The sequence below is a fragment of the Eubalaena glacialis genome, chromosome 4 (genome assembly GCF_028564815.1).
Source record: "Eubalaena glacialis isolate mEubGla1 chromosome 4, mEubGla1.1.hap2.+ XY, whole genome shotgun sequence".
Lineage (NCBI taxonomy): Eukaryota > Metazoa > Chordata > Mammalia > Artiodactyla > Balaenidae > Eubalaena > Eubalaena glacialis.
In genome coordinates this window covers 43,534,248-43,561,102 of record NC_083719.1, presented here as the reverse complement: position 1 = coordinate 43,561,102, position 26,855 = coordinate 43,534,248, and the positions used below count along the sequence as shown (strand labels likewise).

The window sequence follows — 26,855 nt, the reverse complement described above, 5'->3', positions numbered from 1 at the left end:
CTACCTGTTAGCTTCCACTTTCCATGCTAGTGCCAGGCAGGTTTCTAGACTTTCTGTGCTGTTCTGGGAATCGATCTAGTCTTGAAGCACAATCTTACTTTTTAAATTATTATAGTTTCATAATGTTTTACGATTTGATAGAGAAATCCTCCTTCAATACTTTTTTCAATTTTGGGATTTTTTTTTTTTCAATTTTTTTTTCCCTCTTTTTGTTTGTTTTTGCTTTTGGTGTAGTAATACATTCACACAATTTCAAGGTATAAAACAATGTACAGTGAAAAATCTCCCTTCACACCAACCCCTCCAGCCATCCAAATCCCCTCCTGGAAGCAAAACAATGTAAGCAGTTTCTTATATATCCTTACAAAGAGATTCTATGTATAGATAAGCAAATACTTAAGTATATTCTTTTTTTTCTTCTTTAAAGCATAAATTTATCCATTTGTTTTTACAAATGAAAGTCAATATCATTTTTCTGAGCCCGCCCCCCCCCCAAAAACTGTTGGAACTTTCACTGAAATGACATTAAACTTAAAAATGAATCTGTATAATAATTAAAATTAGTTATACTATTTAGTTCTCCTATCTGGAAACATGGCATGTATCTTCCTGAATCCAACTCTTTTCTTAGTTCCTTATTTAGATTCTGCATATTTATTACTGGGTATTTTATATTTTCATTTTAGTGAGTTATTTTCAATGTAAGGAGGAGTTAGTTTCCTCATATTATTTAATATAGAAGAACTATTTAGTTTCATACTTATTTTTAAGTCTGGCTAACTTATTAATTCTAATGGTTCTGTGGTTAATTCTCTTGTGCCATCCTGGTGCACAGGATGAAACCAGATGGACTGGTTTCAAATCCTGCTCTGCCATTTAATAGCTGTACAACTTAGGGGAAATTATTAAACCTCTCTGTGCTTCAATTCCCTCATCTGTAAATAGGGTAAAGATACTACCTACTTCATAAAATTGTTGAAATAAATAAATAGCTTAATTCAAAGGAAACTGTTAGGACAGTGCAAAGAACACGAGTAAAAGTTAGCTTTGATTAAACTTTGATAATTTTGCTCTTCCTTTATGATTATTATCTCATTTCTTTTTGCTTCATATATTACTGCATTAGACAAAATTTGTCTTCTTTCTTTCCCTATTTTTTCACTATTAGGTGTGGTGTTTGAAATTGATTAGAAATAAATGTAGTTAATCATATTGAGAATGACATCTTTTATTCCTAGTTGTTAGGCTTTTTTAAGGAACAGATATCAAATTTTATTAAATGCCTTTCTATTCTTTATTCATATATTCATATATTTCCCCTTTGTTCTACTGATGTGATATATTTTATTAATAGACACCAGAAAATCAAAACATCTATATTCTAGAATAAACTCTGTTCAGTCATGGTGTATTATTCTTTCAACATCCAACTTAATCTGATCTCGCAGAATTTAATTTAAAACTTAGAACTCTGAGTTTACAAATTGGGTCCATCTATAGGTGCCTGTATGCACATGTCTTTAGCAGTTTATGCTAGCTTAGAAAATAAATTAGAAAAATTTCATTCTCTTTCTGTGCTTCAGTATGAGAGCTATTTGTTCCTTGGTTATTTGACATTTATCTTAATATTTTAAAAGAATTCGCTCAACCTCATATTAGAATCTTTATACTGCTACCACTAACTTTAATTCTCTCCTTGGTGTACAAGCAGCTCCTCATAGATGCATTCCCAATTTTCAATTAATGTGCAGATTTTATTTTTGTTACAAATGAGTATAAACTCTAGCACAACGATGTCTCTCCAGCAGAGTGCTGAGCTGCACAGCTTGTGGAGAGTAGGATATAGGCTGCTGTGAGTAAGAGAAAATGGAATGTGGAATATTGTCCAGCACCAAGAAAGGTCACAGGTTCACTGGAATATATGAGGGTTTCACCACCTGAGTGAATGGGCAGTGATAGACAGTAGTGCACATTGGTCAGAGGGTTGAATCTGAGGCCTGACAGCCTGCAGCCTTATCTGAGTTTCACCACTTACTAACTGTGTGACTTTGAGTAAGTCACTTTCCTGCCCTGTGCCTCAGTTTCCCCATCCATAAAGTGGGAATAATTCTCATAAGGTGAGAATTAAATGAGTTGATTTCTGGAAAAGGTTTAGCACAGTACCTGGTGCATAATAAGCGTGGCATAATTGTTGACCATAATTATGATTGTTGTTCAGACAGTGACAGAGACCCCCCCAGAACAGTGGATGCTTTCATAGCTACTGGGAGACATTGTTGTGCCGTCAAAATGGTTGTATCAAACTTTTTGCTAACTTAAGGATTGTTCTGAGTTGAATTCCTTCAAATATGCTACCAAAAATTCTAGAATTCAAAACTGTGCAGGAAACACAAAAAAGCTAAGAACCTTGACTAGAGACAGACCACAAGACTCTACGGAATGTGATTGAGGTGCACTTTGGCCACATTCCCACATTCATGCGTATACCGCTGCAGAGAAGTTAGTTCTGGGATCCATGCTTTCCAAGCCACAGTTCCAGTGAATGGGCTGTAGGAGGAGCCTCCTCCAAGGTGTTATTGAGTTAGTACTATATGATAAGGTTGCCCTTACAAATTAGTGAAGAAAAGGAGAATTATACAATATTTGGGGAAAAAAAGTAATTGTGGCATACAAATATAAAGTTTAAAATTTCCATATTAGTTACAGCTAAATGTTAACACATAAGTATAAGGTTCCACGGGCAATGAATCATAAGTGCAATATCCATAGATTTTGTTGGTTTATTTTTCAAAAACCAACAAAACAAACTGAGAACTTAAGTGGCAAACAGGGAAAAATAACTGCAGCATAGATAGCAGATGAAGAGTTAGTGTCCTTAATGTATATAGAGCTCTTTCAAACCAGTTAGATAACGACAAATGCCTTGAAATAATATGTAAAGGATACCAACAAGTAATTCATGAAATGGCCATAAACATGTGAAAAAACTTCTCTCTTAGGAATAATAAAAGAAATGACCATTGGAAATGATATACTCTTTTCCTTCTTTCACATCAGCATTATTTTTAAAAAAACAATTAATCACAGTGTCATTAAGAATGAGGTGAAATGTATGCTCTCAAGCCCTGCTTGGGGAGGGTGTGTTGGGTCAACCTTTCTGGAGGGCAATTTGACAAAGAGTCAAATCTATTGATTCCCAAGTTCATTTCTAGGAATGTGTCCAAAGGAAATAAAGATGCACAGAAACACATATATGCAAGAATGTTATAGCATTATTTGGAATAGCTACAGAATTAATAATTCCCCCCAAAAGAGAAACAATTTAAATGTTCAATAGTAAGAGAATGATTAAATCAGTTGTGCTAATTCCAGTCAATGGGATTTTATGCCACATTTTATAAATAACATTTTCAAATCTTACCTTATGGCATCGGAAAATATTTGTGATCCAATATTAAGTGTTTGAAAAGGAGCAACAATCAAAATTATATGTACAGCATGATCTTTTTTTTGTAAAATGTAACTCCAGCACCATGCTAAGAACTATTAGTTACTGGTTGTTACAATATTAAAATACCTCTGTATCCTCAGATCAATAGAGATTATTCCAACCATTCCCCTGCCTCCAGTCTGATGGGGGACCTGAAAAGCCAGTCATTAGATCCTTTTAATATTACCCTTCATCTGGTCCCTTATTGTGGGAGGGGAATTTGGAGTGGGAGGAGAAACAGAGATTCACTTAATAAATGAGTAGCAAAATGGCCTTAGTGTTAGCCAAACTCACATAGGATCTCAGAAAATTTCAGTCATTTTCTTCAAGTTCTATGATTGTATTCTCATCCATAGAAGATCACAGTGTGGGAGATTTGAGATTTGCATTGCTACCTTGGTCAATGAATCCTGCCCCACCAGCAGCCATTGCCCCCAAGCTTCAGCCACAGGCAGGAGTCTACTGTCCTAGGGCGCTACCCACCCCAAGCTACAGCACCTTCCAGAACTCTCTCCCTCCTGTTCTATGCCTCCTGACCTCACAGCTTTTTGCACCTTTTAACCATTATGCTTGCTCCTTAGGAACTTGCCTTCTCTTTTATACAGCCTTTGGGTTGGGTTACCACTTATTTTCAGCCATGTCCATTTTGAGTGCAGGATAGGGGGCAGGAGACAGTTTAGATTTTAGAGGGGGAAGATGGAAAGGGCAGAGGCTCACAACTGCGCATTCTGAAGCAACTAGATCTTTCAGGTTTCCAAGCTTCCCCTCCTGCTGACACTTCTCCCCACTCCCATATTTACATTACACAGGCAGGTGGAGGAATGAGGGCTCCAGGATGGGTGGGAAGCAAGCCTAGAAATCAAGTATATACAACATACCAACATCTTAATAGTGATTATCTTTGAGTATATATTTTCTTCTTATCTGTATCTTCATAATTTTTGTAATCCAAAATGAAATAACGTATGAAATGACGGATCAATTAAATCAAAATATCTGGGGTTAGCACTTAGGTATCAGGGAGGTTTTTTTTTGGTTTTTGTTTTTTAACTCCCCAGATGGTTCTAATGTTTATCCAGTGTTGAGACCCAGGGATGTAGTCAACCTTGTTTTACAAAATAGAGAACTGAACCCAGAGTGGTTAATAGTAATACACTTGGCTAATATTTCTGTTGTTCAAAAAGAAAGTTCTTTATGAGATTCAGATTTAATTGAGAAGTCATTTCTGTTATCACCTTTTTTTTTGCATTTTTTAAATTGAAGTATAGTTGATTTACAATGTTGTGTTCATTTCTGCTGTACAGCAAAGAGACTCAGTTATACGTACATATACATTCTTTTTTATATTCTTTTCCATTACGGTTTATCTCAGGATATTGAATATAGTTCCCTGTGCTATACAGTAGGACCTTGTTGTTATCCATTCTATATGTAATAGGTTGCATCCACTAACCCCAAACTCCCAGTCCATCCCTGCCCCTCTCCCCCACCCGCCTTGGCAACCACAAGTGTGTTCTCTATGTCTGTGAGTCTGTTTCTGTTTTGTAGGTAAGTTCATTTGTGTCATATTTTAGATTCCACATATAAGTGATATCATATGGTATTTGTCTTTCTCTTTCTGACTTACTTCACTTAGTATGATAATCTCTAGTTGCATCTGTATTGCTACAAATGGCATCTTTATCCGTTCATCTGTCCATGGACATTTAGGTTGTTTCCATGTCTTGGCTAGTGAAAAGTGCTGCTATGAACACAGGGGTGAATATACCTTTTTGAATTATAGTTTTGTCCAGATATATGCCCAGGAGTGGGATTGTTGGATCCTATGGTAATTCTATGTTTAGTTTTCTGAGGAACCTCCATACTGTTTTCCATAGTGGCTCCACCAATTTACATTCCCACCAACAGTGTAGGAGGTTTTCCTTTTCTCCACACCCTCTCCAGCAATTGTTATTTGTAGACTTTTTAATGATGGCCATTCTGATCAGTGTGAGGTGGTACCTCATAGTTTTGATTTGCATTTCTCTAATAATTAGCGATGTTGAGCATCTTTTCATGTGCCTATTGGCCATCTGTATGTCTTCTTCAGAGAAATGTCTATTTAGATCTTCAGCCCATTTTTTGGTTGGGTTGTTTGTTTTTTTGTTGTTGAGTTGTATGAGCTGTTTGTATATTTTGGAAATTAAGCCCTTGTTGGTTGCACTGTTCGCAAATATGTTCTCCCATTCCGTAGGTTGTCTTCTCATTTTGTTTATGGTTTCCTTTGCTGTGTTGTCACTGTTTTAGACCTCACAATATTACATACTCACAGCTCTGATGATACATTTTAAATCAGCCTTACTTAACAATATATCCATAATCTATGAGAGTTGAGGGAAGCTATTCATTTACTTCAACTCTACTTGAAGTTGAAGTTCAACTTCAACTTCAAGTTGAACTTGAAGTTCAACTCTATCATGCTAGTGATATGCCTTATGAAATTATTTAAAGGAACAGAAGACTACTTCTTCTATCACTTTTCCTAATTCTATTCCCAAGGATTGGAAAGAATGAGACTTCATTTCGTATATGTACTCTTCAATTTGCCAGTTGGAAAAGAATATGCTAATTAAATCAATAAACATATTTATCAAGTATCTACAATGTATCCAACACTACTCTAACTTCTACTATCTAACGTTCGAGATTTTTTTTTCTGCAAAAAAAGCAAAGCCATACTGCCAGAATTCTAGTGGGGTCATAGGAAGGGTGATTATTCACCAGGTTGGGTTTTATTCTGTACCTTTTATAAAACAACAACTCCAATATAGTAAGAAGGGATTCCATTTCAATTACCTTAAGGAACCCATGAGACAGTCATGAAGAGGGAGAAAACAGAGTCAAGACAATGAAGACAGCCATGGAAGCCCAGCTGACAGGATGACTACAAAAGGAGAGATGCAAATCTAAAGGACTACAGAGAGATAGATTGGTTCAATCTCTGACACTTGGACAAGCCACCCAAATTGCATTTGTTTTCTTAAACTATTTTTAGGTGATCAAGGCACTTGGGGCAGTTTTACAAGTGGCCACAGTGGAGGGCCACTAGGAAGGATACCTTTTAAAGGACTCGAGGAAAACCCACTTCTCCAAATCCTTTTCAGCACAACAGTCATTGTTCATCAACAACAGGTGATTCATTATTTGGTTCTACACAGATAGGAGAAAGACACATAGAATATTAATCACAGAAGGAACCTTAGAGGTCAACCTTCTACTCAATACAGACATCTCCTCAAGAGCATCCCGAGATATGCTTGATCAGAACCTGCTTGGACATGGGTAGTGATGAGAAGCACACAGCTCACAATATAATCCCTTCTAGTTCTGAACAGCTCTAGTTATTAAAAATCTTAATTATTCCAATTTCTACCCACCAATACTAGTTCTTCCCTCTGGATCTACAGAAAACAATCCTAAACTCTCTTCCAGCTTTTCCAACAGCTGTCATGTCCAACTAAGTCTACTCTTCTGCAAACTAAACAAACCCCACTTCTTCACCTATTCCTCTCCTTCCAGAGTCCCCAGTTAAAATGGCAAATTCCTGACATGAACACTTCCCATTTCTTAAAAGTGAAAGAGGTGGGTGGTGTCATCCATTTGATCAAGAAGAAAGTAAGGAAGATCAAAGGAACAGTGTTCAAAATAACACTTGGCTTACTTTTTAATTTCCAAAGACTGGCTAGGCCAGCATAATCCTTCATAAAATCATTTAAGATTTATACTTGCCTACTTACCAAAGAACTTCTTGACACAATATTTTTAACATCAAGGAGATTTCCACAAGACTCCAATGGGTGAGAAAGCTATTGAACATGAATACTACATCAGTCAGTCAGTCCATTTATTGCACACATACTAAAGGTCCTATGCATTGAAGATTGAGTTCTTTTTAAGAATTAGTATTATTAAAATGAAAGTTCATTTTATGAAAATGCACTCTAGGGAGGCATCGTCACTGAAGTTTAACACAGACATGTTCCTTAGAACAGCAAATTCCATTTCCCAGCACTATCCCCTACCCCGTGTCCAGTAGAGATGCGAGCCATGGAATGTCATTCACAGGTCAGAAGAGTCACCCCGAGGAACACAGTGATGCTGAGATTCAAAGAAATACAGCATGTGTTTATGTTGCATCACAAGTTTGGTTATGAAGAAAGGTCTGATTGTGGCCAGATACTTACCCTTGAGATAATACTGTTGCAAGACTTCCTCCCCACAGAATGAAATCCCTTCTTTTCCACTCCCACGGCATGAAGGTTGCTTTGAGTATTTGTTCTCAGCTGGCACATGCAGAAAGCTTGGAGCTATTTTTCTCTTTAAAATGTTAGAAAGAAACTCTTTTTCCTCCTCCCATATGACTGGCACTTTATAAAACACTCTTAAAGCCTCAGCCAGTACACCCTGAGGGACTGTAGGAGAAAATGCGAGAAATAGCAAAATGTTTCAGCTCACAAAATCTCTACAGCCTGCTGAGCAAGGCAAAGGGTCTCTTTAAGGGGAAAGAAGACAGAGGTTCCTATCTATGTCAAAGTAGTAATGGTGATAATGTATTATTGTTGACATACTTTGAATACATTGTGCCAGGCATTGCACTTTATGTGGGTGAACTCATTTAGCTCTCAGAACAACCCTGTGAGGTAAATACTCTTCTTACCCATTTGACAAGAGAAGAATGAGAATAGAGAGGTTAAGTAACTTGCCCAAGATCACACAGCTATCAGGAAATTGGCAGTGCTAGGATTCAAACTCTGGAGGCTGGGCTCTTACTATTTTTCTATATTGCTTGCATGTATGCATGCTTTGTATCATATGATGTACATGATGAGTCACATGAAACTAATTTGCTTTCAATGCCAGCCAACTGTATCAATGACCTTAAACTTGTTCCTACATGACCAGAGTGTTCCAAACTGACTTTTAATTCTGTCCAGCAGAACTGGCACCATCCTGGCTCAGGGCCAAGGTCAAGGCCCAGAGAGACTCTTTATCACCAGTGGGTGGCAATATTGTTACATGGAGCCATCAGGGTGCAGTGAAGGCCTGGCATCTTCCTTAAAAGTGAAAAGACCTCACCACCTTATGGATAGATCATTCCAGGCAGCTCCCAAAACACAATTTCTCTACTGTCCCCAAAGCACCCAAGATAATCCTGAGGGAGGATAGAGTGATCTGGATTAGGAGAATGCCCAGGAACCTATTCATTTAAATCATTCTTCCTCTTGTCCTGCCATAATATCCCTGGTATATCTCAATCATAAATTACATACTTCTTTTCCCATTAGGGCATGTTTTTCTTAGGAACAGAGAGACTCTACAACGTTTGTACCTGCAATTTCACTAGCCCATGGTAGATGTTTGTTAAGTAAATGGATAAATGAATAAATTTCAGTTCTTCAGATGCAATCAATTCCACTCCAAAAAACAATGTAAGAAATATCTGTGGAATCTTCTGTAGTTGCCCAAAATGAATCCAGACTTCACTAGTGACTCTAGGCTGCATTCAGCCACCCAAGGATTCTCAGAATAGAATGAACCAAAGAAATCCTCCCAAGACCCTCTGATCTGGACTCTTGAAACTGCTGTACCCAATCTATCCTTACATTGACCTGGCTGTTCCACAACACAGTCTCAACTTAAGCAGAACAAATGCCAAGCTGACCTCTGGGTAATTTCAACAAAGTAGGCCCAGTAATTGATGCAGTCAAGGGCTTTCCCAAGGAACTCTGCAATAACCCAGAGACAGAACCACTATGTGAAGGAACCCATATTCGTGTAAAATGTGAGAAGCTTTGAAGAAGGTCCTCTAATCTAAAACATTTCTAGCAGCCTGTCATATTTCTGCAATCCTACTATTAAAAAGTTGGGCCCTTGGAATTAAGTTGATAATTTATGACACATCCAGAAAACCATTTACAAGGTTTTTAACCATGAAAAATGAGGGAAATAGATGATTTCCAAAAAGTCTATCCTTCCAATTTTTAGGTAAAAATTAATAAAAATTTAAAACATGTACCTGTTTAAAAAAAAAAAAATCTACTAGGGTATTTATAAAGGTCAGAATTTTTTAAATACATGTATGTTTTTCCTTTTTCAGCACTTTGTCAAGTATCAAGTACTTGTTTTCTCTATTACAGACACACAAAGCTCTGTCTACCCTTCTAGTAGTAACACATTAATGTAAAGCTAGTAAGGCACACTCCTCTCTCACCACTTAAAACTTGATTTATTTTGATGATTATAAAAAGTATATAAATTCTTTGTAGAGAATTGGGAAAATATAGAAAGTACTGAATAATATCTAAAAAATTATCTCTATTGATGTTTGATGCATCGTCTTCTTGTCTTTTATATTTTTCAGGTATACATATACATAGATAACTTTTTATAAAATATAATCTGCATCTGTTCACATGCTTCTTTCTTTCCTTTCCTTTCCTTTCTTTTCTTTCCTTTATGTCTGTTTTCCATTCTCTCTACTTTCAGTCTCTCTCCCTTGGTGAATTTTAGAATTTTTCTTTATGCATCCATAGATCCATATATCCATATATAAGTCTATCTGTTTAACTTTCACACAGTTAGAGAGGCAAAAGCCATTCAAACCATGCTCCTCCTCTAAAGATGAATAGAAAGAAAGATAAATAGATGATAAATAGATGGTAGATAGATAGATGATACCAGATAGATAGATAGGTAGATAGACAAAAAAAGTAGATAGATAATAGATAGCGAGATGGATAAGGAAAGAAGGAAGGAGAGAAGGAAGAATTTATGTATTGTTTGTTTGTATAGATCTTCTGCATATCTTAAATGGTTTTGTGACCTTTGATAGAAAAAAATTGTTCTTGCCTCTATTTTAGATTCCACCAGGACCATCAGTTATCCTTCTCCTCATTCTTGTTACTTCTACTTCACCCTTCATCATTTCTACAGAAATTCTTTGCACTATCTTAAGTTTAGGCCTAATTATTTGCATTGATTACAATTTAAATTGACTGTTTCTATACAACTTCTATGGAAGCTCCTTCATTTCCTATTTCCTAATCACTCTGTAGTTTAGTATGGTATCCTAGGGTTAGAAGAAACCCTGAAATACATTCTGTTTTGCCTCACACATCTTCCCTTCCCCATACCTTGTGCTTCACTCTGTGTCTGAATTCCTTCTGCAACACACTCCCTTGGTGACCACCTAGCCAAGACTGGCATCTTTTTTTATTTTTAAGATTTTTCTCTTTTTTTTGATGTGGGCTATTTTTAAAGTCTTTATTGAATTTGTTACAATAGTGCTTCTGTTTTATGTTTTGTTTTTTTGGCTGCGAGGCATGTGGGATCTTAGCTCCCTGACCAGGGATCGAACCCACAACCCCTGAATTGGAAGGTGAAGTCTTAACCACTGGACCACCAGGGAAGTCCCAAGATTGGCATCTTTAATTACAGGAAGTTCACGACCTCTTGAGGAGACCTAGGACATTTTTACAGTTCTCTGACCATTAAAATACTCTTCTGTCATTCTCACCCACTGCTATTTCTAACTGCTGGAATTTCACATAAAAGTTTAACCACAAACTTGGCTAAAAGCTCTTTGAAAAATAATCCTGTTTACAGTAGCATCAAAGAGAATAAAATACTTAGGAATAAAATTAACCAAGAAGGCAAAAGACTTATACACTGAAAACTACAAAACATTGTTGAAAGAAATTAAAGAAGACACCAATAAATGGAAAGATGTCTTGTGTTTCATGGATTGAAAGACAATATTGTTAAGACGTCAGTACTACCCAAAGAGATTTACAGATTTGATGCAATCCCTAACAAAATCCCAATGATGTTTTTGCAGAAATATAAAAATCCATCCTAAAATTCATATGGAATTTCAAGGGACCCAGATAGCCAAAAAAATCTTACAAAAGAAGAACAAAGTTGGAGGTCTCACACTTCCTGATTTCAAACCATACTACAAAGCTACAGCAATCAAAACAGTGTAGTACTGGCATAAAGACAAACATAGAGATCCATGGAATAGAACTGGGAGTCTAGAAATAATCTCTTATATCTATGGTCAACTTAGGGGGCAACTGAGGAGTCAACAAGGGTGCCAAGACCATTCAATGGGGGAAGAATTGTCTTTTCAGCAATAGTGCAGAAACAACTGGACAGCCACATGCAAAATGATGAAGTCAGACCCTTACCTTAACATCATCTACAAAAAATAGCTCAAAATGGATCAACGATCTAATCATAAGACCTAAAACTATAAAACTCTTAGAAGAAAACATAGGGGGAAAGCTACATGACATTGAATTTGGCAATAGAGTAAGTCCCCTACATACGAACCTTCAAGTTGCAAACTTTCAAAAATGCAAATGTGAGTTTGCATGTCCAATCACGTAAGTTAGTTCATGTGTCTGGCTCACATTGTCACGTGTGTGCATCCTCTACAAGTGGTTGTGCTTTTGTGTACCATACAGTACTGTATAAAGTTTAGTAGTACAGCATCCTTACTGCAAGCCCAGGATGTCTGGAAGCAAGTGTAAAAGCAGTGGTGATGTAGCTGGTACTACTGTACTTTTCAAGGTACTGTACTATAAGATTAAAAGTGTTTTCATTATTTTTTGTTTGTTTTTTATGTATTATTTGTGTGAAAAGTACTGTAAACCTATTACAGTACAGTACCATATAGCCAATTGTGTTTGTTGGGTACCTAGGCTAATTTTGTTGGACTTACAAACAAATTGGACTTACAAACACACTCTCAGAACAGAACTTGTTCATATGTAGGGGACTTACTGTAATTTCTTAGATGTGATGTCAAAAGCACAGACGACAAAAGATAGACAAATTGAACTACATCAAAGTTAAATGCTTTTATACATCGATACTATCAACAGAGCGATAAGGCAACCAACAGAATGGGAGAAAATGTATACAAATTATATATCTAATATAGAGTTAATATCCAGAATATATAAAGAATTTCTACAACTTAACAGAAAAACAAACAACCCCAGTTAAAAATGGGCAAAGGACTTAGACATTTCTCCAAAGAAGGTATACAAATGGCCAAAAAGCACATGAAAAGATGCTCAGCATCACTAATCATAGGGAAATGCAAATCAAAACCACAAGATATCACTTCACACCCATTAGGCTAGCTATTATTACAACAAACAAACACAAGAAGCAAAAACAGGAAATAACAAGTGTTGGTAAGGACATGGGGAAATTGGAACCCTTGTGCATTGTTGGTGAGAATATAAAATGTTGCAGCCACATTGGAAAACAGTACAGTGGTTCCTTAAAAAATTAAAAATAGAATTATCATGTGATCCAGCAATTTCACTTCTAAGTATATACTCGAAAGAGTCTGAAAGAGTTATTTGTATACCGATGTTTGCAGCAGCATTATTCACAATAGCCAAAAGGTGGAAACAACCCAAGTGTCCACCATTAGATGAATGAATAAACAAAATGTGGTACATACATACAACAGATTATCATTCAACCTTTAAAAAGAAGGAAATTCTGACACATGCTACAATGTGGATGAATCTCGAGGACATTACGCTAAGTGAAATAAGCCAGTAACAAAAGGACAAATACTATTGATTCCACTTAAATGAGATATCTAGAGTGGTCAAATTCATAGAGACAGAAAATGGAATGGTGGTTTCCAGGAGATGGAGGGGAGGGAGGAATGGGGAGTTTTTTGTCTAATGGATACAGAGTTCGAGTTCTGGAAGCTGAAAAGAGTTCTGAAGCTGAATAGTGGTGATGGTTGCACAACAATGTGAATGTACATCAAGCCACTGAACTCTACACTTAAAAATGATTAAAATGGCATATGTTATGTATATTTACCACAGTTTTTTTAATTAAAAAAACAAAAAAAAACCTCTTCAAATATCTGAAGGCAACCATGATGACCACACAGAGTAATCTTCAGAGTAAACAGATCTGTTTCCTTTCACTGTTCATCAGGTGACATGAAGTCCAGTCATACTCTGGTCACTCTCCTCGGAATGTTCTCCAGCTACCTATAGCACATTTAATCCATGGGCCATAGACCTCAACATGACACTGAGCAGTTAAGAATGGAAAAAGCCTATTATCTCCCTCAGTCTCATTACTAGACTATTATTACTGCAGCCAGAGATCCTACTAGTTTACTGTCACACTGTTAATTCCTATAGTGTTAATTGCCCAACTAAATCCCTACATGCTTTTTTAATGTGCCACCACTAAAATCTTCTGTTAGTTAGAACTCTTGCAGTGATTAAAAAGAAAAACAAACACATAAAATCTATGCAAACTGACCTAAGCAAAAAAAGAAATTTATTGGGACATGTAAATGTTCCAGAAATGGTGCTGGCTTAAGGTATGGCTTGATTCAGGAATTCAAATGATGTCATCAGGTCTCAATTATTTCTTTCTCTTAGCCCAGCTCTGCTCTTCTTGTGTTGTCTTCATTCATAAGCTCTCCACCCATAAGATGTCCCCCCCATAACTCCCAATTTCATGGGTGGTAGAACAAAACTTGTTCCCAGCAATCCCAAAATATCCAAAATATCATTGCCTTTTATGGGCTCTGATTGAGGCACATCCCTGAACCAATATCTGTGGCCAGGATAATGCTGGTGCTGAATGGCTAGTTCTAGGTCACATGTTCTGGCCCTGAGCAGGAATGTAGCCAACCCCCTGTGCTGAAAGTGGAGAGGAAGTGGTCCCTAGAGAATAATCAGGTTAAGGTCACCAGCAGGGTGAGGGGATATTGAGGAACAAAAACTACAGGTTCAACCACCCTTCACTTAGTTCAACTGGATATTTCACAGACTAAATGTTTATCCCTATTAAATACAATGTTATTAGAATCCTTCTGGCAAGTTGTTTGGAATTCTAATTCTATCAGGCAATGCATTCCTTGTTTCTCTCAGCTGTATGTACTCTACAGTCTGATGAATGTGCCTTACAGATTTTATTGCACGCAGTGATGAACAGGTTATAAACACGTTTATATATATTATATAAACACGTTGTATAAGATATAAACAGGCTATAAACACAGCATACCTTGTACCTCAGCCCACCACCAGGACCTTCCTTCTGAAGTGACATCACCAGCATCTATGGATGTGGTCATACAACCAGATACCAGGCCCATCTTTGTGCTTGGGTCTGGGCCCTATTTCTTGTGTCCAAAGATATTGTGAGCAATATTCACAAAATGTCTAGACTCCTGGGGGAGTTTCTAATAGAGAGTGAATGTTCTGTACAATCTATGGATCTTTTAGCTAGCCATCATCAGAGAGACTTTTTTCTCTACATGCCCCAGATTTCAAATGCTCTCTAAATTTGCACACTATCAGAAAAAAAAATGGTAACAGTAGTAGTACCAAAGTATATACAGCATTTACTACACACTATGCCCTGTCCTAAAAGCACATAGGATTAAATATTAACTCATTTACTCCTCACAGCAACCTTATGAGATGCATGGTTGTCATCATCATCATCTCCATTTTAAAGACAAGGAAACTAAGGCCCAGAGAGGGTAACTGGCCCAAATTTACATAGCTAGTTAGTACAAACTAGGAATTGAACCCCAGTGGTGTGGCTCCAGGGTCCTTACACTCACACAGAAGTGGCATTTGCCTTTCACATCCCTCACTGCTCACTTCCAGCCCTCAGACAAATGTAAAGGTGAGAAGGCTTTAAAAGCAACACCTACAGTAACAAACCTATCATGGATAAATTAGCGAGCAACTACTCACTTTACAACGGAGTTTGTTGTTGTAAGTGAATCATTTTTAATGACAAGCTTCTCCTGGGACAGGTCAACTGGTTAAAAAGTCATTGGTGACTTCCCAGAAATACTGGGACTGAGAAACAAAGCCCAACCCTTCCCAACCAAAGGGTTAGGACCACTGCCAACTAAAGATCAATTAGAACTGTAAAGTATCTCTAGCATAATGCCTACACTAGTAGAAAAACACAATTTTAAAAACTTTTCTTGTGCACATATATTTTCCCTGAACCATGGCCATGTGTGGGAGAAATTAAGTAGAGGGGCTCGGCCCAGCACCTCACAAGGGGTGTTCCTGTAAACAAAGCTTGTCTCCCAGCCCTTCCATTGCTCCCCTGGGGTCACTTGACCCACAGTTCTCTTGTCACCTTTGGTAATACTATTAGTTGGTTCAATCATGCACAAAGGTATGATACAGGTGGCTACCAAATTCAAAGGACTTGCATACAGCTCTTTCTTCTGGGAACACCATGTCATGAAACCTCAGGTGGTTCAAATGAAGGGCTTCTGTGATGGGACTACATACAGAGATGAGGCAGGGTTGAAAGGACAATGTTTGTTACCACAGGGAGCCCAGTGAGGGCTGGTTCCGGGGAGGAGGACCCTCCTGGTGGGAGAGAAGCAGTTACTGCTAGACCCTGAACTAGGGGAAAGCAGGAGGAAATGCCCCATCTCTCTTCTCCTCACCACTCTCCTACCAGTGCCTCCCACGGACACTGAGGGCCAGGGGGCCTGGGTGATGTGGTCAGCAAGGTTAGCCTTCAGGGTTCAGAGCAAGAGGAAAAGGGTAGAGAGTCCAACTAGAGAACAGAGAATAAGGAGCACAATATCTCCTTCAAAGGTGGGTAAACTGAGTCATTGAAAGGGAAAGTAACATATTTCAGATCAAAAAGGAAACCCTGAACCAAGATACGGGCTCCACTTCCCAATCTGGTCTCACTGATTTCATGTAGTCCAAATACTTTGAGAGAATCATTAAATCTCAGTGGATACCTAATCCCTCAGGCTCCTTCCCAATATATGGTGATGCTACAACACAGCCCACAGTGGCCCACCTTTCTTCAGAAGTGGTAAGGTGCATGTGATCAGGATGACTCAGCCTTCTGCCTGGATTCACCAGAGAGATTTTCATGAATCACTTGTGTGGGTGACGCTTTGGGTGTTGTTATTCTTTCAGTGAATTCTCTCCACACGGTAAGTTTGTCTCTGTTTGATTCATGAAGGTGATTCATCTGAAGAAGTTGACCTGACCATGGTTTATCAGGCAGCATCTAACGGAGATGTCAATGCTTTGACTGCCGTGATTCGGGAAGACCCTTCCATCCTAGAATGCTGTGACAGTGAAGGTGAGCTATTTATGTATTTTGAATCCTGCAGAATGGTCTGATCTATCCTTTTAGAGATGGCCTCCAGAGGTGAACAATGTTAATAAAATTATATTTGACAAACTACTTTGTTACTGGAGGGTCAAGGAATATCCTGCCTGTAGCCGTGTGCAGGTTCCTCAGCATTTTATTTAATGAGAGTCATGGACACAAATCTTCAAATTCTTTTACATCACCTCTTCTCATGAAGTTGTTTGGTTTGAGTTTGTCTTCAACTTCTTTGTATGAGTGACTCAAGTAGATAGGCCAATTAGTTGAAGTTAGAAAATGGGTATGAAAAGAGGAGGCTATTTTTGGTAGCAGTGGATGTTGGGAAAGTGCGGCTATTAAAGCCAGAGAGCAAGGATTTCTGCTTCTGGGAAGATGGAGTAGAAGTAGTACTTTTTTCTTTATTCCTTCTGCTAAATACAACTAAAAATCCTGAACATTGTATATAGCATAAGCATAAGAACACTCTGGAAGGTGGAGAGAAAATGACAGACTAGCTAGGACCATGGGACCCAAGGAATGACACAGTGGTGAGTTTCCTGGTCTTCCTTTTTGCCTCATACTTCCCAGACTTGGAGCTGAAGAAGCTGACAACATAGGAATGCCAGTGGACAGAGGTCAAAAAAGCCCCCAACAAAAGCCTGCTCTCTAGCCAAAGAACAAAGAAAGGGACTGCATAGCAAGACAGAAAACTTTTAGACAATAATGAGTCTATTCCATCAAACACTACCACCAAAAAAAACAAAAAACAAAAAACTATGACTCCAACCCCACTCATTCCAGCAAAGACCAAGCATGGAGCCTGGGCCTCCACCTTCACATGGTAATGCAGTCTCCATATCCCCACTGCTGAGGCAGTGTCAGAGGAATCCTTCTTGAGAATTAGGACTCTCACCACCACGCAGTAAGGAAAAGTCTTCTCCCTTAGATGTCAATGAAGGCTAAGTAGGGGACTTAGACTTCTAATCCCACCTGGCAATAATGAAGTGGCACCCCCCCCCCTTCACTTACCCTTTGGAGCAGTATCAGAGAAAACCAGTTAAAATAGAGGATTTAAGTAAGATTTAGGCAACTCATAATGCAATACCCCAAATGTCCAAGTTTCGGTAGAAAATCACTTGACATACCAAGTATCAGTAAGACCTCAAACTGAATGGAAAAAGACCATCAATAGATGCCAACACTGAGATGACAGATGTTAGAATTATCTGGCAAAGATCTTCAAGTAGCCGTGAAAAAAATGCTTCAATGAGCAATTACAAATATGCTTGAAACAAATGAAAAATTAGAAAGGCTCAGCAAAGAAATACAGATATAAAGAAGAACCAAATGGAAAATTTTAAAACTGAAAAATACAATAATTACAATTAAAAACTCAATGGCTAAGCTCAGCAGCAGAATGAGGAAGCAGAGGAAAGGATCAATGAACTTGAAAATAGAACAATAGAAATGAAACAAATCTGAACAACTGAAAGAAAACAGGGTTAACAAATGAAGATGAAGACAAAGAAGAAGAAGGAGGAGAAGAAAAAGGGGGAGGAGGAGAAGAGGAAGAAGAGGAAGAAGTGGCAGCCTCAAGGACCTATGGAACTATAACAAAGGATTTAGCATTGGTTTCTCTATCCTAGTATTTCTAGGAAGTCATTAATGATTTTTAACCAGTTGACCTGTCCCAAGAGGAGCTGGGATTCCCTTATCATGACAATAAAATGTTTTGTAAAGTATGTGGGTACTCCCTAATTTATCCATGGTAGTTTTTTGTTTGTTCGTTTTTTAAAGCAGAATTACTTGTACATCTGCCTTGGGGTTAGAAGTTGGAAATGAGAAAAGTCAAAGGTTAAACACCACTTGTGTGATAAATACAAGAGTCAGACTGATTGCATTCAATCCTGGCTGGTACTAAGTGATTATGAATGGAAACAAAGATACAACATATCAAAATTTGTGGCACATATCTAAAGCAATGCTAAGAGGGAAATTTATGGCACTAAATACATTCATTAGAAAAGAGGAAAAGTATTGGTCAATAATCTAAGTTCTCACCTCAAGAACCTAGAAAAAGTAGAGTAAAATAAACCCAAAGCAAACAGAAGGAAAGAAGTAATAAAGAGAAGAATAGAAATCAATGAAATTGAAAGCAGAAAATAGAGAAAATCAATGAAACAAGGAACTAATTCTTTGAAAAGATCAATAAAATTGACAAACCTCTAGCAATAATGACAAAAAGAAAATGTAAGAAGACACAAATTATCACTGTCAGGAATGACCCTGCAGATAATAAGAAAATACAACAAGCAACTCTGCACACATAATTTGAGTATTTAGATGAAATGGATCAATTCCTCAAAAAAGATAAACTACCACAGTTCATCCAATAGGAAACATTATTTGAATAGTCCTATAACTATTAAGGAACTTAAATTCATAATTTTAAAATTCCCAGAAAAAGACATCATCAGGCCTAGATGATTCCACTGGAAACTTCTACAAACTTTTAAATAAAATTCATATCAACTCTGCATAATCTCTTCCAGAAAAGATAAGAGGAGGAAAGTTTTCCTGGTTATGATTATGAAGCTAGTATTACTCTGATATCAAAATGTGACAAAGATGATACAAAAAATAAACCTACAGACCAATACTCCACATGAATACAGATACAGACAGACATCCTTAGCAAAATATCAGCAAATAGAATTCAGTAATATATAAAAAGAATTATACACCATGACCAAGTGTGGTTTGTTCTAGGAATGTAAGTCTATTTCAGTACTTGAAACTCAATCTGTGTAATCCATCATATTAACCAGCTACAGAAGAAAAATCACATGATCATATCAATGGATGCAGAAAAAGCATTTGACAAAACTTAGCACACATTCATGATTAAAAACTCTCAGAAAATAGGAATAGAGGGGAACTTCCTCAATCTGATAAAGCGTATCTACAAAAAAACTCTAGAGCTAACATTTTACTTACTGGTGAAAGACTGAATGCTTTGCCCCTAAGATGGGCAAGAAAGCAAAAATGCCCTCTCTCTCTCATATTCAGCATAGTACTTAGCCAGTGCAAAAAGGCAAGAAAAGGAAATAAAAAATAAAAAGCATACATATTGAAAAAGAAAAATAAAACTGTTCCTTTTTTGCACAGCTTGATTGTCTACATAGAATATACTAAGGAACGTACCCAAAACTCCTGCAACTAGGTAATTGAGCAAGGTCACAGGACACAAGATCAATACACAAAAACAAATTTATTTCTATATATTAGAAATGGACACATGGACACCAAAATTAAAACCACAATACCAAGTAAAATCACTCAATAAAGAATATTTAGGTGTCAATAAAACAAAATACATACAAGACTTGTATACTGTAAACTACAAAATGCTGATGAAAGAAATCAAAGATCTAAATAAATGGAGAAATATACCATGTTCACAGATTAGAAGATTCAATATAGTAAACATGCAATGCTCTCCAAATTCTTATACAGGTTTAATGCAATTTCTATCAGACTGCAGCAAGATTTTTTTTTTGTGGATATAGACAAGATTATCTAAAATTTATATAGAAAACAAAGAAACTAAGATAGTTAAAACAATTTTGAAAAAGAAGAATAAAGTGGGAGAGAATCAGTCTACCCAATTTCAAGACTTACTATATAGCTACAGAAATCAAGACTATGTAGTATGGGCTGACGGATAGACACATAGATCAATGGGAAAGAACAGAGAACTCAGACTCACACAAATATGCTCAACTGATATTTGACAAAGGTGCAAATGTAATTTAGTGGAAGAAAGCCTCTTCAACAAATGGTGCTGGAGCAATTCAACACCCATAAGCAAAATAAATAAATAAATAAAGAGGAAGGGAGGGAAGGAGGGAGGGAGGGAAGAAGGAAGGAAGGAAAGGAAGGAAGGAAGGGAGGGAGGGAGGGAGAGAGGGAGGGAGGAAGGAAGGGGGGAGGGAGGGAGGGAAATAAGGGAAAAGAGGGAGAGGGAAAGAGAGAAGAGAAGAAAGAGGAGGGGAGAGAGAGAAAAATTTTGCCACTATTTAAGACAGAGCACTTCATTGCTGCTTTTACCCAGTACAGACACCTGGAAGAATATTAGAAGGGAGAAATTTGGAGAGAAACTGGGTTGCTGGCTGCAATCTTTCAATAAGAACAGTAGTCCTGGAATTTATCCATTCTCAGGGATCACTGAGGTCATAGTTTGCAGTTCACCTGGAGAAGAATTATAACCTCTACATGAATCTCCAACCAAAAGACATCTAAACAAGTCTCAGCTGGGAAAGGGATATGTCTGATATCGGTTTCTTCACCTGAAGGAGTGTGAAGCACCTACCTGGATTCTGCCTCACCAGTATGGCTTGTTCCAACAGCCCTGCGAAGTTAATCAGAATGTGTAATTTCATCTCTGTTTTTATTCAGGAAGAAAACACATGAAAAACCAAATGTGGCCTATATTGATTCCAAAAACAGAAAAGTATTTCAGTAAAAGTGGCCCCTTTTAGCAAGAATTTGTACAACCCAAGGCTAGGCTACCATCACTGCCCTATATCACTTACCACCTCCAATAAATGTGTGCTGCACCTGTCTGCCTGGCTGGCATTGCTTTCCAAAGATACTTCCAGATTCTGCATTGTTCAAACCAAGTCAGGATAAACCTGCCTGTTATGTCCCAAATTATGCTGATCCCAAGGTAGTAATAAGCAAATTTTATCATCTGCACAAAATGTTTTAATCAACCAATTACAGCAAAATTAAAAAAGATTTAATAGGGTGTGAAAAATACATAGTTTATATAAATGTAGCAACAATCATCATCTCTCTTCAGCTCAACAGCTGAGTTTGTGTTGAGGGTAGTTCATCTGTAAAGAGCATAATAAATGAACAGGCAAATAAAGTCTACTCATAAATTTCACAAGTCAAACATTTGTTTTTCATAACATGTTATATTTATTTTATTTTTTTAAACATCTTTATTGGAGTATAATTGCTTTACAATGGTGTGTTAGTTTCTGCAGTATAACAAAGTGAATCAGCTATACATATACATATATCCCCTTATCCCCTCCCTCTTGCGTCTCCCTCCCACCCTTCCTATCCCACCCCTCTAGGTGGACACAAAGCACCGAGCTGATCTCCCTGTGCTATGCGGCTGCTTCCCACTAGCTATCTATTTTACATTTGGTAGTGTATATATGACAATACCACTGTCTCACTTCGTCCCAGCTTACCCTTCCCCCTACCCATGTCCTCAAGTCCATTCTCTACGTCTGTGTCTTTATTCCTGTCCTGCCCCTAGGTTCATCAGAACCATTTTTTTTTTTAGTTTCCATATATCTGTGTTAGCATATGGAATTTGTTTTTCTCTTTCTGACTTACTTCACTCTGTATGACAGACTCTAGGTCCATCCACCTCACTACAAATAACTCAATTTCATTTCTTTTCATGGCTGAGTAATATTCCATTGTATATATGTGCCACATCTTCTTTATCCATTCATCTGTCGATGGACACTTAGGTTGCTTCCATGACCTGGCTATTGTATATAGTGCTGCAATGAACATTGTGGTACATGACTCTTTTTGAATTATGGTTTTCTCAGTGTATATGCACAGTAGTGGGATTGCTGGGTTGTATGGTAGTTCTATTTTTAGTTTTTAAGGAACCTCCATGCTGTTCTCCATAGTGGCTGTATGAATTCACATTCCCACCAACAGTGCAAGAAGGTTCCCTTTTCTCCACACCCTCTCCAGCATTTATTGTTTGTAGATTTTTTGATGACAGCCATTCTGACTAGTGTGAGGTGATACCTCATTGTAGTTTTGATTTGCATTTCTCTAATGATTAGTGATGTTGAGCATCCTTTCATGTGTTTGTTGGCAATCTGTATATCTTCTTTGGAGAAATGTCTATTTAGGTCTTCTGCCCAATTTTGGATTGGGTTGTTTGTTGTTTTGATATTGAGCTGCATGAGCTGCTTGTATATTTTGGAGATTAATCCTTTGTCAGTTGCTTCATTTGCAAATATTTTCTCCCATTCTGAGGGTTGTCTTTTCATCTTGTTTATAGTTTCCTTTGCTGTGCAAAAGGTTTTAAGTTTCATTAGGTCCCATTTGTTTATTTTTGTTTTTATTTCCATTACTCTAGGAGTTGGGTCAAAAAGGATCTTGCTGTGATTTATGTCAAAGAGTGTTCTTCCTATGTTTTCCTCCAAGAGTTTTATAGTGTCTGGCCTTACATTTAGGTCTTTAATCCATTTTGAGTTTATTTTTGTGTATGGTATTAGGAAGTGTTCTAATTTCATTCTTTTACATGTAGCTGTCCAGTTTTCCCAGCACCACTTATTGAAGAGGCTGTCTTTTCTCCATTGTATATTCTTGCCTCTTTTATCAAAGATAAGGTGACCATATGTATGTGGGTTTATCTCTGGGCATTCTATCCTGTTCCATTGATCTATATTTCTGTTTTTTGTGCCAGTACCATGCTGTCTTGATCACTGTAGCTTTGTAGTACAGTCTGAAGTCACAAGTCAAACATTCTTAAAAGCTGTTGAAATGTCTCGTTCTAGGATGTACACCCTTAATGCATGCAGTTTCTGGACGTCAAGTGGACACAGTGAAGCTGCTGTTGAAGATGGGAGCCAATATTAACATGCAGGACGCTTATGGCCGCACAAGTCTATGCCTGGCAACCTATCTGGTACCAACTGTGTCTGTGATGGCTGTCAAAGAGTGAGGTGGACTAAATGTGTTGTTAGGGGGCCCCACTTGCAGAAGAGTGTTCTTGGATTTGTGCATCTGGCCAACAGAAATAGAACTTTAATGTTTTGCTTTAATCATCTCCAACATTTATATAACGACTTAGAGTTGGTTTCATGGATTTAAGTCATTCTGGATCTTCCTAACAATCCTCTAAGTTAGAGGTGATATTGCCATGAGAGAAATATTCTTTTCCATCTTAATTGCATCAGAATTTCCATTGGGGCATTTCTCAGCACACTTGGTACTCCTTCTAAGAATGCCCTCTGTTAATACCCTCAGTGGGTGGTAACACTTGAAGCTGCAGTTAACCTCTTTGGGGTAGGATTAGTTGAGTGGAAGCTGAAGGATGAGCAAAGTAGAGAACAATGAGAACTGGGAAGAGTGGTGAGTAGGGAGTAGGGGAGAAATACCAGTCTCTTAAGGGACAACACCAAGCATAGGATTCAACCCCCAATCAGTGCCTAACTTAAAAATTATATAGAGCCAGTCCTCAACACAAGAGATTTCAGTCTGGCATTTCCCAATATTAGCACAAGCTTGGTAAAGTCTTACTGAAAATCTTCAAACCTCTCTCCTCTCAAATCTTCCCTGTAATCCTTTCGGGAGACTCCAGGGCTATCTTGAGTCCACGTCAAACAAGTCCTCCTTGGTGCCACACGAAGGTCATCATTCTCCCTCCTCTCCAACGTGGCTCCTGGAAATCTTCATCATAACCACTGTTGCTGCCAATGCAGCTTCTTGCATTTGCTGTTGCTGCCCGTTGACAGTGGTGGATTCACCCACGGTGTCCTGAAGCTTTCCTGGACAAGTAGAGCACTTCCCTTCCCCAAACACCACACCTTCGTGCTTGCAATAAAGCATTGCCCAGTCCTCACAGAGATTTTCTTTAGACACTACTCTTTCATTTCTTATTTGCATGCCCTCTTTCTCTAGGACTCACACATGAAACTGGGAAGAATTTTTCAAAGTGTTGGGGTGCTTGTTTCAAATGTGTGTTCCTGGATTACACCCTAGACCTCCTGAGTCAGACACTCCGGGAGCAGGACAGGGGTTATGGGTGGAGAGAGAAGCGCCTGCATGTTAAACAAATCTCCCCAACAATTTTTATGCCCATTCAAGTTTGAAACACACTGATCTGTGAGTACTAGGTGAAGTCCAGTGTCTCAGACAGACTTACGATGGCCCTCCCAGTCCTCCTCCCTTCTGGCACATGCCCTAATAACTGTTCTTGCTTTAGGGATTTTTGGTGTCTGAGATGAGGAAAAGAGAAAATTTGGATCAGGGGATGGAGGAAGGGAATAGAGATGGTTTCTAAATTTAACTGCCACTAGCATACAGAAGAGAGTGAAACCAAGTTACACTTCTTTCAAATTTCTTGGGCTAGACAGCACTTAAGGGACTGGGAAGAAGTTCTCTTCTAGATCACAGTGAACAGTGAGCCTAGCGAGGTGCCACCGTTGCATACAACTCTTTCTAGGAACGCATTCTAAGGAGCTGCATAGGGAAGTACGCAGGCATGACAGCATGGGCATTACCCTCTTACTGTTGACCCCACCTCTGTCTGGCAGCCCAAGGCAGGGCCCCTCACTGGCTCTCCTGAGGATCCCTGGGAAGGTGAGAGTAGGTGGTATCTTAGTGATTACACAGTGAAGCCCACCACTCCCTCTGGCAATGTTTGAATTCAAGTATTAAAGAGGAACTAGGCAAAGGGAGCACTCAGAAACTGTCTCAGTCACAGCTTCAAGCTCAACATACAAATAAACTTACCATAGATGTGTGATCCTAGGCAAATTTCTTCACCTCCTTATGCCTCTTTCCTCATTTGTAAAATGTAGTAAAAATAATACCCTAAGTTTATCACTGTTGAAGGAGAACTACATGCAGAATCACCCAGAACATAGTAGGTCCAAAACATATTTGTTGGTTCTGAATAGTGACCATGGGTTTCAGATGTAGTCAATGGTTTTCTGATTTCTTTTCTGAAGAAAAAAAAGAAAACCACAGGGGCTTCCCTGGTGGCGCAGTGGTTGAGAATCTGCCTGCCAATGCAGGGGACACGGGTTCAAGCCCTGGTTTGGGAAGATCCCACATGCCGCGGAGCAACTAGGCCCATGAGCCACAATTACTGAGCCTGCGCGTCTGGAGCCTGTGCTCCGCAACAAGAGAGGCCGCAATAGTGAGAGGCCCGCGCACCGCAATGAAGAGTGGCCCCCACTTGCCGCAACTAGAGAAAGCCCTTGCACAGAAACGAAGACACAACACAGCCAAAAATAAATAAAAAAATTAAAAAAAAAAAAATTAAAAAAAAAAAAAAAAGAAAACCACATACACACATAGTTCCAGGAAATGTTGCAAAATGATAAAAATGTTTCAAACCCTTCCCCATCAGAAGATTTGTTTTTCAAAAACTGTAAAACTTTGGCCACTCAAAAATTTGGCAACTCTGAAATTTGTCCAGCATGCCTTTCTTTTGGGTCTCCTGGCCATATTTTTCCCTTTTCATCAGAAAACTTGATGACGGGCATTAGGAACTAAAACCAGATTTAATACATTAGTAAACTATGAATTATTTGCTTCTACTTAAGACAGATATTATTGGTCAGTTCTACAAAGCCATATTCAATTTTAGAACCTATGAATTTTAATGTGCTTTTGTAGAAAGATTTTTTTTTGCAGACTTTTCAGAACCAAAAGGTCTTTTCTTATGATTATCTTTTTTTCTCCTCCATGCATTTAGTAACATTTTTATTGCTTCCAGTACTGCATAGGAAAATCTTCAGTAATCTTTCTCTTGTTACTGGGTAATCTTGAGGCTTAACTATACAGGAATGGAAGAAGGCAGGAAAAAATAGAGCTTTATTATATTATTCTTCATAATAATAACTTCAGTTACTCATAAGTTATTATTATACTCATATACTTCATATACTTATAAGTATACTTATATACTTCATTTACTTATAAGTTTACTTTTAATTAGATGAGTAACCCAAATGATTCTGGATGAATGTAGGAGGTGTTCTCCTTGGCATGTGAGCCAAACTCAGTTATCAGCAGGGTTGGGTCAGTTGCTTAAAGTATTAACAAACAGAAAGGGAGGACTAGCCTGCAGTTATATTTTCCCTTTGAAATAGGAGAGACAGTGGAGAAATGACCCAGCTGTGAGTGCTAACCAAGGAGGGACAAGCATCAGATGCGGCAATATCAGGTCTCAATCTGGTGAATTAGTAGACAACAGGGAGTTCACAGGAAGTTTCTTGGGGAATTCATAGGGGGATAAAACACAACAATGGGGAGCCCTTAGAGGGTGCTGGTGATAGCCCCATATTCAGCAGCAGAAAGATCAGTCAACAGGGAGGCAGGGTCCCAGCCA

The 26,855-nt window shown here is 38.1% G+C and overlaps 1 protein-coding gene across 1 annotated transcript in view; it reads left to right on the top strand.

The window, feature by feature from the left end:
- The window catches only part of ANKRD55 (ankyrin repeat domain 55), a 90,590-nt gene that overhangs the window by 11,715 nt on the left and 52,020 nt on the right, over window positions 1-26,855 (top strand). The window contains exons 2-3 of the mRNA XM_061187808.1: window positions 16,553-16,675; window positions 23,290-23,420. Coding sequence (XP_061043791.1) covers window positions 16,553-16,675; window positions 23,290-23,420 — 254 coding nt within the window. The remainder of the gene's footprint in view (window positions 1-16,552; window positions 16,676-23,289; window positions 23,421-26,855) is intronic.